Here is a 12463-nt window from a genome sequence, read left to right on the forward strand (position 1 = left end):
TAATAACAATAACCGGCAACATAGCTAAGCAAATAAGATGCAAAAGATAAATAATATGGTCACATTGAATATGGGATGTATATAAGTGAAAAATTAAAATTAAAGATACAAATTACTTAAATAGGCTAGGGTTTCTTTACAATATTACGCCTAGTGAAGGGCCTCCCCACGGGTTGACTGATGACTGTAGGACTTATTTTGGGTCGCTCAGAGGTAGTGGCATTTACAACTGGAGAAACAGGAGAAACGGCTTGAGGAAGCAGTTTTAAACACTCGCCAAGCTCAGCAGTAGTAGATATTCGCCTACGCTCGTTATTAGGAAGTTTGATAAAAATGTTACCATTATATGTCCATGTATTCCTCACTCCAAAAGATTTGCGCGCTGAAATAAATATGGACTGGCGAGATTTTGTGAGAAACTCACTCAGCACAACTTGAGAGGACTTTAGCTTCTTCTTATTGCCCCAGAGATCACTCCTCACCTTAAAGTCATTAAAGCGCACCAGAATTGGACGACAACGATTTGCTGATTTAATACCCAGCCGTTGACAGGATTGTATGGCAGAAGGGTTTATATCAGAGACTCCCATGAGGACTTGAATGGTTCCAAGTATAGTGGAGACCAAATTTTCACCCTCTGCCTCCTGAATCCCACCAAAAAGAAGAGCATTTCTTCTGGTTGAATTGTCAACTTCATCAATTTGTGAAGATAAATTTGAGATTAAAGACTTGAGGAGATCCAAAATGTTCCACACTGAAGTCTTAAATTCCTTAAATTCAGATGCCAGCTTGTCGAGACCTCCCTTACCGGTATCATTCGAACCAGTGTTATTTAATTGTTTTTCGAAATGTGCCATTCTCTTTCCTAGTGCCTCTGCAATATTTCTATGAACCTCCAAGATATCCTCCACTCTGCTCATATTGTGTTCTGATTGATAACTTGTTATAGACTAGTATAATTAGTGAGCCAGCAGGTAAGTGCTACTTTACGCAAATAAACACATTAAATGCACAACAAAAGTATTTTCCAATAATTGTTCACACTGTTTACACTTATTTTTTCACTTATAATTGAATAAAATTACTTTTAAATGATTTAAATTAACAAAAAATCGAAGACAGTAAAACTTTAAAGTGTTAACTTTTTTAACACCTACCCGCGAAAAAAAAAAAAAAAAAAAAAAAAAAAAAAAATATGATTAGAAACAGGATTTTTTATTCATACTTTACGTTTACTAACAAATTTACGAGTTACTTATCGCGATAACGTCAGTTTATATTTATTGTTCATTAAATATTTATTTTTATTGCGTGACGTTTCGAACAGTTTAGGCCTTCTTTTGAAGGATTTAAAACTAAAAACTTAATTTAGTTTGACCTAATAACTCTATATTTGCATTTTGTTAATTGCTTTTGAATATATTATATTTTATGTTTCGTTTTATTCAGTTCAGTTTCAAAGAATTTTATAGAAATAAATGTTTTTCTTTTTAATTTTGTTTTTATATATTTCAATGTAAGTTAATTACAATAGCTCATCCTAATCGTAGTATCGCAGTTAATCGTAATAAATGAACTATATATAATTTATGCAAATATCTAGTCAGTCTCTATATCTGTAGATCGTGAGTCGATCGTAGATATCCATGTGAATATACCAAATAATTATTTCAAACAGTCTACAGTTTTACTTCAATTAGTAAAGAACATAAAAAGAAAATTTTAAGAATGCAATCTGGAAATCCAAATCTATCTAAATCTATTTATTTTATTCAAAATATTGTAATAAAAAAGGTTAATAAAGCTAAATAGTAACTCTGTGACAGATTTTTACAAAAGCTACACCACCTGTATTATGTATTGCTGGTGAACATAACACACCGCTAAACCCTTAACGTATATGCAAAGTCACATCGACCCACTATCTCTGTTTACACAGCTTAACCCCCCAGCGACGATACTCGCATATCACAAACAAAATTTATTTGATAGCAATAGTGGTAGTGTGAAGAAATTGTGAAACTAGTTTAAAATACAGTGTATTTTCTCGGTAAGAAATAATGTTGTCAGAAGTTATTCATTCATTAATCTGTACGATTTTCATTTTTTACACATTTCGGGTTCCAACAGTGATAGCTAACGGCAGCTTTTAATTTCTTTTTGTGTCTAATATGAGGGATTGTATTATAATGTTTCAACAGTGGTTTTCGACAAATCGTACATTATACATAATTAAATGACTTCAAACGCTAATATCTAAAAGCTTATTAATCATTTATGAAAGTTCTATTTTTTAAATAAGTTACATTTTAATTACTGTTTTTCATAAAAATACTTAGCAAAATGTTTAAAATAAAATGAAATATTATATTACATAAGCAAGAGAGTGACAGTGATATTATCAACACTAAATTTTTAATCTAAAAATATATTTATATTATGTTTAAACAGAACCAAAAAAATATTTAACTAAATATTAATATGAATAGTCCAGTGTATATACGAATTGTGTACCAAGTGTGAGTGCCGAATGTTGCGACGCGAGCAACAGCGGGGGTCTCTATGACGAACAACAATAACGGGGTAAGCGCCGGCGGGTTACCCGCCGTTGCCGACATGGACTCGCTCGAGGAAATGCTTCGAAAGGTGAGCTTTTTGGTATTTTTTAAGAAAATTAGAATTTATTGCAAATTTCTTTTATAAGTTTATTATTATTTTTATTTATTTTAAATTTTTTACAGTACTTATGTTATTTTTCTTAAAGAAATAAATTAAGGCATCTTAACAGTACTCAAACCTTGCTTCTAGTGAAATAATATACGATTTAATAGTTAATTAATTAAATAAAATATCACCTACCTATAAGTATATTTACACTAATAACATCTATAATATTAATATTGCAATGTCAACATTTATTAAAAAGATTTACTGCTACCACGTTAATAAATCATGGCAGCCCACCACTAACGAAGCATAGCCTACAAAATGCATATAATAATATATCATAATAATTAATGTATTTGTAACTATAGGGTCGTAACTACCATCCGTCATATGTCACTGTTAACAGGGTTGCCAGGCTTAAGGCAAAATGTTGGGATATATGTAGATATGTTTATTAAATATTATACATGTTAAAATACACGATTTAAAGATAATTTAGCAAATAGTATATATAAGTAATGTTATTCAATTCGTGTTTTCACTACATCTAAATTGAAAACTAAATATTTCATATAGTTGAATTTATTTACTGTGATATTGTTTATTGTATAAATAATTAAAAAAAACTATTATTTATAAATAAAGAAAAAACTACCTTATAGCTAAAAATATATATGGATATATTTATAATACAACAAATTGCTTCTGAATACATATGAATATATGTTACTCAACATTCATAACAGGATATTCGTATCTGGGATCCACAATGCGTAGAAACTTGAAGTTTCCTCAAAGATCATCCTCTCTTGAGAATAAGGGACTTCTAAAGAAAATATTTATGGTGAAAACTATAAATATACAAAAAAATATTATAAAAGTTATGTAAGAAACTTACAAAAAGCATTTACGTACTATGTGTACCATGAATTAAACACAGTCTTATGGTATATAATGTTAATTTTAAATGATGTATTAGTTATTTTCCAAGGTAGGAGTGTTAAGACACTCCGTTCTCCACTTTCCGTAGAATCTTTCGAGGCATTGCGTGTTGAGTGGCGGAACTTAACGCCGTGTTTTTGTCTTTGTGCTAAGAGATAAAATTAAAATATTAATAAATAATAATTAATTCCCTTAAATGAAGATTGAACCCACACTCATCGCGTTACAGTCACACCTTCAAGTTATTTTCATCGTTATATCCACAAATATCTAATTTTAGAGTCACCCTGGAAAATGCAATGGCTTAGAGTGACACGTTACAAGTGATTAATTAATTATACTAACCTATTTTTTTATAATGACATCGTCCAACTGGATAGTGAAAAATGTTAATAAAACGTGTTACTTTTAAATAAAATATTTTTCTCGCCTCGGTGGATAATATTTTAGTTAGTAGGTAATTAAGACAAGAATTATATTTTTTATTACTAATTGAATAATTTATACAGCTAATAAAAGTCTAATATGATTAAATAACGCAACGGTTGTGGGTTCGATTCCCACTAGAGGATGTGAAATAATTATTTATATTTATATTTCCATTTCTCCGCTCTGGTGTCGTGGCAAAGCGCGGCGTTGATTTCTGCCACTCAACACGCAATGCCTTCAGAATTCGGCAGAAAGTCGGGAACGGAGTGTCTTAACACTGGATTCCCTCTGCCTACCCTGCTGTGTGCTGGATACAGCGTGAAGCTGATTTTATTTGATTAAATACATTAGAATTAAAATGAATATATCATTCTAATGAATGTAACCACAATTTTCTCTTCTCTATCAAAAGCCCAATACAATTAAAGCAAAAGAGATTTCACGTTTCGCTTGTGGCCTCAAAAATAACAGTTTTACTTTGTCTAACATAATTTTTCCTCCTAGAAATCTTTAAACTACTACTATATCATTTTCCTCTGCACTACAATCTCTTATATTAAATTAAAACGTAATAAACACTGATATATTATAAACGTCACTCTCGACCGCCCGGACCCTCGAGTACCCTGGGAGTACTTTTATTCATAACACCGTAAGATATTAACAGACTGAGGGTACATAATAAATTGTGCTAAGCACAGCACTACTTAGACGGGGTCTGAGTTCAGGCTCGGGCTAATTAAGTAAGTGTGAAGTATGCACTAGGAGCCAGGGTGGAGAGGCTATTATTTTTCTAGACTACCTCTTTAATATAATTTGTGAGTTGATTATGTTTTATATTGAATTAAGAGTTTTTGAGATTGTTGTATAAAAATAATGATTAATTTTTCAAATTACCTTTAGATTTTTTTTATATTTGTAACATATTGAGATGTTTTCTAATTTAGTAAGCAACGGTTGCACAATGCACAGCGATGAGTTTCATTAGGTTTTTTCAGTGAAAAGTCAAGAAAATGTTATTTTTTCATCTAAAGTTTGGTTTTCACGAAACACTAAATTACATCTTTTTTTTAGTTTTACGTTGTATTCCGCACATAGCAGGGTAGAGTAACCTGCGAGTTCCTAGTGTTAAGACACTCCGTTCTCAATAATAACTTACTTCCGTTTCGCACTTTCCGCCGAATTCTGGAGGCATTAAATAACCAATTATTATTTTTAATTTTCAATTTATCTTATAAATTTAATAGACGCTGAAAGAATATTTATTGAATATAACTAACACCACGCTCGTGTCTACGTTGCCATTAAAAAAAGATTGAAAGTCCGCAGACGGCGCGACGTCATGCAAAAAATGTAGCCTTCGCCTCGTTTCATGAACTTATGTCATTTATATAGAATATTTCAATTTTAACGATAGAAAGTCTTTGGTTACGTATTCCTACGTTGTTTTTCATTTTCCTATAAACCACCAATATAAATTAAATGTAATAATTGAATTATATTTACTAATGTTTTTTTTTATATTTGGAAATCTTTCTATATCTCGAGATTTTAAAAATAATGTTTCTTTGTTAATACAATACAAGCTTCTGTGAAGTGCCTGACTTCGTCTCCGTGAACTTTTAAATTAAATAAAAGGTTTATAGTTTCAACGATATTTAAAGTGAAATTGAACTTTTGTTTAATATTACTAATTAATAAATGATAAAAAATACCACATTCATAGAAATTGATGGTGCTATTATTGCAGAAAAAAAAACCTATTGCTGAAGTAAAGAGCAGATTTTTGTTCTAAAGTTTGAAGTAAGGGAAGATATAGATAATTCTGATAATTATTTTCACATTCTATAATAACTTAAAAAAACTTAACTTAACTTAACTCTTTACCTCTAGCGGGGTAGTCAGAGAGTACGGAGAGCTAAACACTCCGGTCTCTGCATACCTCTTTAATTATTAATATTTCACAACATTCTTCACTTAACTGTTTATAATATATAAATATTCGACATATAGCACATATATAGCATATTATAGTATATTTTTCCACTTTCTTTATTACCAACTAATTATGGGGAACGCAGCCGGTGCATTTAGCTGATGAGCTTGCTTTTGTTAGCGTTTGTTTTCCGTAATATAATGGATAGCACAAGATCATGCTTGCCATTGTACTTAGATAGAGGTAGAGCCTCACATTTGCTAGACTTATTGTTGTGCTTACAATGGAGTTAACTGGAAAGTTAGTTTCGCTAAATTAATTTGTATGTGTAGAGTTGATGTGCAGGGAAATTTATTAAGGAAATACCTTTTAAAGGATGCTATTATTATAATTGAAATGTCTTATTTAAAATTCTTAAGTTCGCTCGTTGATGTTAACTGTGTGAGCGCTACAAATGGCCGCGCACTGTCGAGTCGCTTAAAGATTAATATTATTATATATTTACATTTATATTTAAATTTTGCAAAAAAATACAAAATTAAAAGTTAAAGTTATAATTGTAGAACCCTTATTTTTGTTTACAAACCTGTACCCGGTGTGAACACGCACACACAAAAAAAACTTTCGAAATTGTAGTTAAAACTTCTACCCTCCAAATTGAACTATATTGATACAGACATATTTTATTCATCGAACGCATTCAGCGATGAAAAGCGCGCTTAATAAACCGGCCAGTTTAAACGGCAAATAAAAACAAAGTACAAAAAAGTCGTAAAAGCGAAATTAAAAATTAATAGCGGTACGCGTTAACGTATGACCGAGGCCTGGCCTGGGGCCTGGCGGGGCCTGGTCGGGCCTGGCCTGGGGGTGGTTAACGAAATATTCATGTAAATATTCGCGCGGAAGAGACGTGGATCACTCTTTGAATGTTAATTTTGGTATTTTGACGAGACAACCGTGTTGATGGATTATCGTTGCTGATGAAAGACATATTTTCCCTCTTCACAAATTAACCTGACTTTTGTTATAAGTCGACTTATATAACTGTTATAAAATCTAAGAAACTGAATTTGATCCACTTGTAATAATTGTAAAATCATGACATTTTACAGTAAAAGAATATCGCAATATAGATAATTCTGAAATTGGTCTGATGATGGAGCCAAGACCTGAATAGTGAAACCCTTCAGGCACCCTCAACCGTCTCATGCTTTAGGTATATAGGATGCAGTATAAAGCTGAAAAAAACATTCACATAGTAAATTATCATTTACATAGTGGATTATCATTATATACCATTACCCATTGAAATATTGAATGAAACTCATTCGATTGTATAAAATCATCTCGCTCTATATGATTAAGCATGAACAACTATCATTATTAACTTTTTATATTTCAACTTACAATTGTTAATGCTTACCGGCTATGATTGTGAGAATAATGTAAAATATATGAATTAATTATGTTTACTTTTCCTGTTTTTAGCATTCCGCTCGTAATAGGATGGGGAGAGAGATCCTGGAAATATAGGGTTAAAACACTTCTGATCTCCATTTTCCGCTGAATTGTAGAGCCAAATGCCGCGGCTTGCCTCGTTGCCAGAGCGACGAAATGAAAATATTAAACATACCATTCAAAATAAAAAATTACATAGTTTTTTTTTGAATTTGTAAATATAACAGATATAAAAAAGTTCAATTCCCATGTTTCATCCGTCTATCCAATAACGCAAATACCAATCCCGAAACAATCGCTTGCAAATGTATAACTTAACTGGCTTATATCGATTCAATTAAACAAATTTTGTAATTCTTCCCATTCAGGAGATAATCCTGTCCAAATTGCAAGCAATAAAATCGATTTTTAGCAAAAACGCACAACACCCGTTATCGCTTTCGCGATAAACATTCAATTAATCGTATATTCGAATTTATTTTTAATTACGAATTGATGAGTGCGGCCGAATCGATTATAATCGATGTGCTCATTCCAGTCTGTACGCTAATTAATTTAAATTTATTACCAACTCGATTTTCAATATGTTACGTAGGAACATGATGCACACTAAGCGTGTAAACACTTCATTCAATTTGGAACGCTTTTCTGAATATTCATTAAGTATCATTATTACTATGAGGGTTTTAACGTCATAGTAAGAGTATGAGAGTATTTTGGAGTATTTTGGAGTATTTCTGGGATGGTGGTTAAGAATTTGGAAAGGAATATCTCTTTCATCCATTTTTTAATAACTCAGAAACACTATTTTTTTTTTAGTTTGACACTGGAGCCCTAATTTCTACCCAGAAAGAATTGAGCGCCAAACGGTGATGCTTTTTACATGACCTTCCTCAAGTATCATTGCCATTTTGTTTTTTAAGATCTTAGCTCTTTTAAATATTTATAGTTTTGGACAAGACGTTCTTTTACCATTTTCCATTCATATATGGTTGGCAGATCCGTACAAACGTTCCGTTTGTCAATAGCGCTACAACAGTAATAGATAGATATTTTAAATAGATTTTTTAAAATCCTTAAAAAGTTTAATATTTCATAAAATAATCTACACTCCAGTTTATTAATTAAAAAAAAACATAAATCCTTTTACAAAAATATACGTATATATTAGACTTCTGATTTTTCACTCAAAAAATTGTTCGTTAAAACAAATATTTTCTCAGTTTCAATTTTTACCGAATACCTACACGAGGGATGGGTTTGTATTTTCTTATTTTTCACTCACATTTCAATTTACTTCTGTTGATTTTTTATTGAATTTGCAAATTGAATGTATCAGTCACTAGGTACTACCTACCACTCACGTATTCCACAATTTGTTTAATTAGCATGCTAATTATTCAGGTAATTTGTCAAATATGTCATTACCATGCAAATGTTTTGACAATATTATTTTTGGCATTAAATTTATGCTGGATAACTAATTGTTATTGGTTTTGGTTTTTTTAGGATGAATCTCTAAATTTTTTTTTCTGTTTCGTTTTATATCGTAGCAGAGTAGGCACAGGGAACCTACTGTTAAAACCCGCCGTTCCTCACTTTCTGCTGCACTTTCGAGGTATTGCGTGCCGAGTGGCGGAGCTTAACGCCGCGCTTGGCCTCGAAACCATAGCAAAGAAACTGAAAATGTTAAATATTTCATATACAATCACATACTTAAGTCCCCGTGCCATGAAGGCCTCAAACTTTTAACATGGGTGGAGAATTTAATATTTTTACTTACCTTTATCGCTTCGTGGACTAACGAGGGTAACAATTATTGTTTATTATACTTATGGCGTGTGGTACGGAGAAACCCTATATTGCTACCATAAAGAAGAAGAAATGAAAATATTAAAAATCTAATTTCCTCGAGTGAGAATTAAAACCACAACCTGCCCCTTTTACAGCCACTCTTGTGCTATGTTCTACGGTTAACTTCAAAAATTATATTTAAATATATTTTAACCATATTATTTAAATAGTTTATTAAATATTTAGCCAATCTATGTGATATTATCATCACATAAGATGCAAGGGACCGTATACGAGTATGTTACATAGCGGGTGAGCTGGCCACATTTCGACTAAGGTGTTTACATCCCCGTTAACCCGACATCGGGCGTCGACACAACATTCATATTAAAACTTGAACCCCTACGGGCGCGCTCGCTTTATTATTTATTGCCAGCATAATAACTTCCCGGCGTTTATTTGTTTTCAACTCGTTACGAAGATTTGCCCTAAATTCGGAAACTCGATTATTTATTCATTTAAATCCCGACGCGAGATGATTTTGCGGTCGGTCAATTTATAATATTCGCAACCGTATGGTGGTGCTGGTGGTCGTAATCGATTTTTTTTATTCAGTTTTTCTTCGAGATGGAAAACGTGGTTTAACTTTTAACAACGCTGTAAATAGTTAACTGGAGTTCTTTAGATGTTTATTCAGTGGTTACGACGGCTTTTTTATGTGTTGTTCTAATTACTTTTCTAAGTATTTTATGCCGTTTATGAAGTTTTTTTTTTATAGAAATGAAAATTGAAGATTGCAGAAAAAAATTGAATTTAAGAATTGTTCCTTCATTTCTACAAAGAACAGGAGATATCTATATATAACAAAATATATATTTATTTATATATTTCATGCAAAGTAGAGTTACATATATACATCATTATCATTTACATATATACTCGAGCTAATATAAAGAAAAACCTAATATATTTTAATGTAAACCACTGAAAATTTATGCCTTTGCATGTGAAACATTACCTACTTTTCTAATAAAATGCTAATAACTTTATCTACAGGAGGCTTGTCCGGGTACATTATAAATTAGTCTTTTTGACCGACAAAGTGAATTAAATCCTATCACACAGATCATTCACCCAAAGGAATATTCATAGATGTATAATATATACAATTGTCGACGATATCTCGTAGTAATAAAGGGGATATTCGTTTGATGGTTATTGTCCGTTATCTGCAATGCAGTTTAAAAGCTCGCATATATCGGCAGAAAGCGTACTCCGCGTTAATTCCGATTAATGTGCCGTTTGCACGCAACTATGTTACGGAGGAAAAATGCTTCAGTTACTTGCTGGTTTAGTTTGTGATTTTGATGTTTTTTTTAAAAGGAAATTTAGTTTGCCCATCGGTATAACTGGCTTTTGCCTAATGTAGGTCTTTAGGTCCTTGGTTGTTTTGATCTGGAGTCTATGTGAAATTGTTAATATCTTTAAAAAAAAACAATTGATCATTAAAAATTGTCTTTTCAAAAATAATAAAAATTGACTTACTTAATAATAAATATAAATTAATTTATTTTAATTATTGTGAATTCACGGTATTATTAAAATTTAACTTCTTATATTTTTTTCTTTCGCTTATATTCCGCACAGAAGGATTCCCCACTAGGAATCTAGTCTTAAGACATTCCGTTCCTCATTTTCCGCAGAATTCTGTAGACTTTTCGTGTTGAGTAGCGAAATTCAAAACTGCGAATTGCTTCGACACCGGAACGAAGAAATGAAAATGTGAAATATTTAATATTCTCGTGCCCCGTGCCAGTGGGAATCGAACCCACAACCTGTCGCCTTTACATTCACATGCCTGTACCCAGAACTGGTCTTGTTATATTTCAATCGATATTTTTAATACCAATTTCAAACAATATTTTAAAGTCATCCACCCCCATCAGTAACATCTGTCGCACGCAATCAGAACTTCACCATATTTTTATACTAATTAACGAATGATACAGACAGACATATTCAATTTTATTTAAAAACGATAATTTGGATTGCTTCCAAGTCCATATTTATAGCGGTCCGAATGGCCCCGATAACGTTTTATTATACGTGAACAATTTCACGCCATCATTTGAGGGTTTACCATGCTGGCTACTTGCTGTGCCGGTCCACTGTACTGTAATTGCGTGTTGTTTTTAACTACGTAAATCACCCTAGTCACTAGCTAAAGGGTAATTAAAAGTATAATAGTCTTAAATATATTGCCTGTATTTTTCTTTTGGTCGACAGACGACGACAGTGCTTGTGTAGTACTTACGAGTGTAGTAGCTTGTTAATTGCATTCCGGTATAGTATGCGTTTGGTTCTAACTTATATGAAGCTTCACGCTGTATCCCGCACACAACAAGGTAGGCAGAGGTAACCTAGTGTTAAAACACTCCGTTCCCCAGTATTAGCCGAATTCTGCAACCCGTGTCGAGTGGCGGCACTCAACGGAGAAATGAAAATTTAAATATATTTTTATTTCCTCGAATGGGGGTCGAATCCACAACCAAGTCCTATTTACAGTCACACACTTGTGCCCTCACCACGACTGACCTCAGAATCTCTTATTCATTGACTAAAACATAAATACAGACATACATTTAATATTTTTTGATCTTCTAATAATATTCACAGAACCTCGTAAATCGCCTGAAGGTGGGTATTTCGACTATAAATCCAAATATGACCGGTCCCATCGGTCGAAACGCTTCCGGCTACAAATAAGCTATTAGAGACCAAATCGCATTCCGTTTTAGCCTAGCACAAGATTCTGTAAATGTTATACCGTAAAAAGTTAATAGGTGCGATTTATGGGACTTCCACATTACCTTCCTTTACTGAAATAAACGCAATTTGAAATTTCAACCCCGCAGAGGGGCCTACAATGGGGTGTGTTTCTTTTTTTTTTGAAATTTTATTACAGTTGCCATTGTCGCGATCAAAGGACGAGCAATAAAACGCCAGGTCCCGAGAAGGTATTCGATTTTTATGTTTCACTATTAATCCTGGAAGAGTAGGGATGTAGCATTGTTTGTTAATGGTACGCCTTGACAATTTGCCCTTTAGCTTGCCAGAATAATTATTATTTAAAAAAAAATTAAATGCTTATTTTGTGTATACATATAAAATACACATATAAAATATAATCTTTGACTCCACGCTGCACTTAGTAGAGTAGGCAGAGGAAACCTGGTA

At 32.3% G+C, this 12463-nt stretch overlaps 1 protein-coding gene across 13 annotated transcripts in view; it reads left to right on the plus strand.

The window, feature by feature from the left end:
• Nucleotides 1-12463, plus strand: part of LOC146530999 (uncharacterized protein CG43867) — a 267484-nt gene that overhangs the window by 175876 nt on the left and 79145 nt on the right. Inside the window, exon 1 of one of the 13 annotated variants that reach the window (XM_085199762.1) lies at nt 2202-2646. The exons of the other annotated variants lie outside the window; for them this stretch is intronic. Within the exon in view, the coding sequence (XP_085055888.1) occupies nt 2563-2646 (84 nt within the window). The 5' untranslated portion in view covers nt 2202-2562. Of the gene's footprint in view, nt 1-2201; nt 2647-12463 lie in introns of those variants that run through there. 13 annotated transcript variants of the gene reach the window in all.

Source organism: Heliconius melpomene, chromosome 16 (assembly GCF_056956725.1).
Source record: "Heliconius melpomene rosina isolate 202511_hmr_F chromosome 16, ASM5695672v1, whole genome shotgun sequence".
NCBI lineage: Eukaryota > Metazoa > Arthropoda > Insecta > Lepidoptera > Nymphalidae > Heliconius > Heliconius melpomene.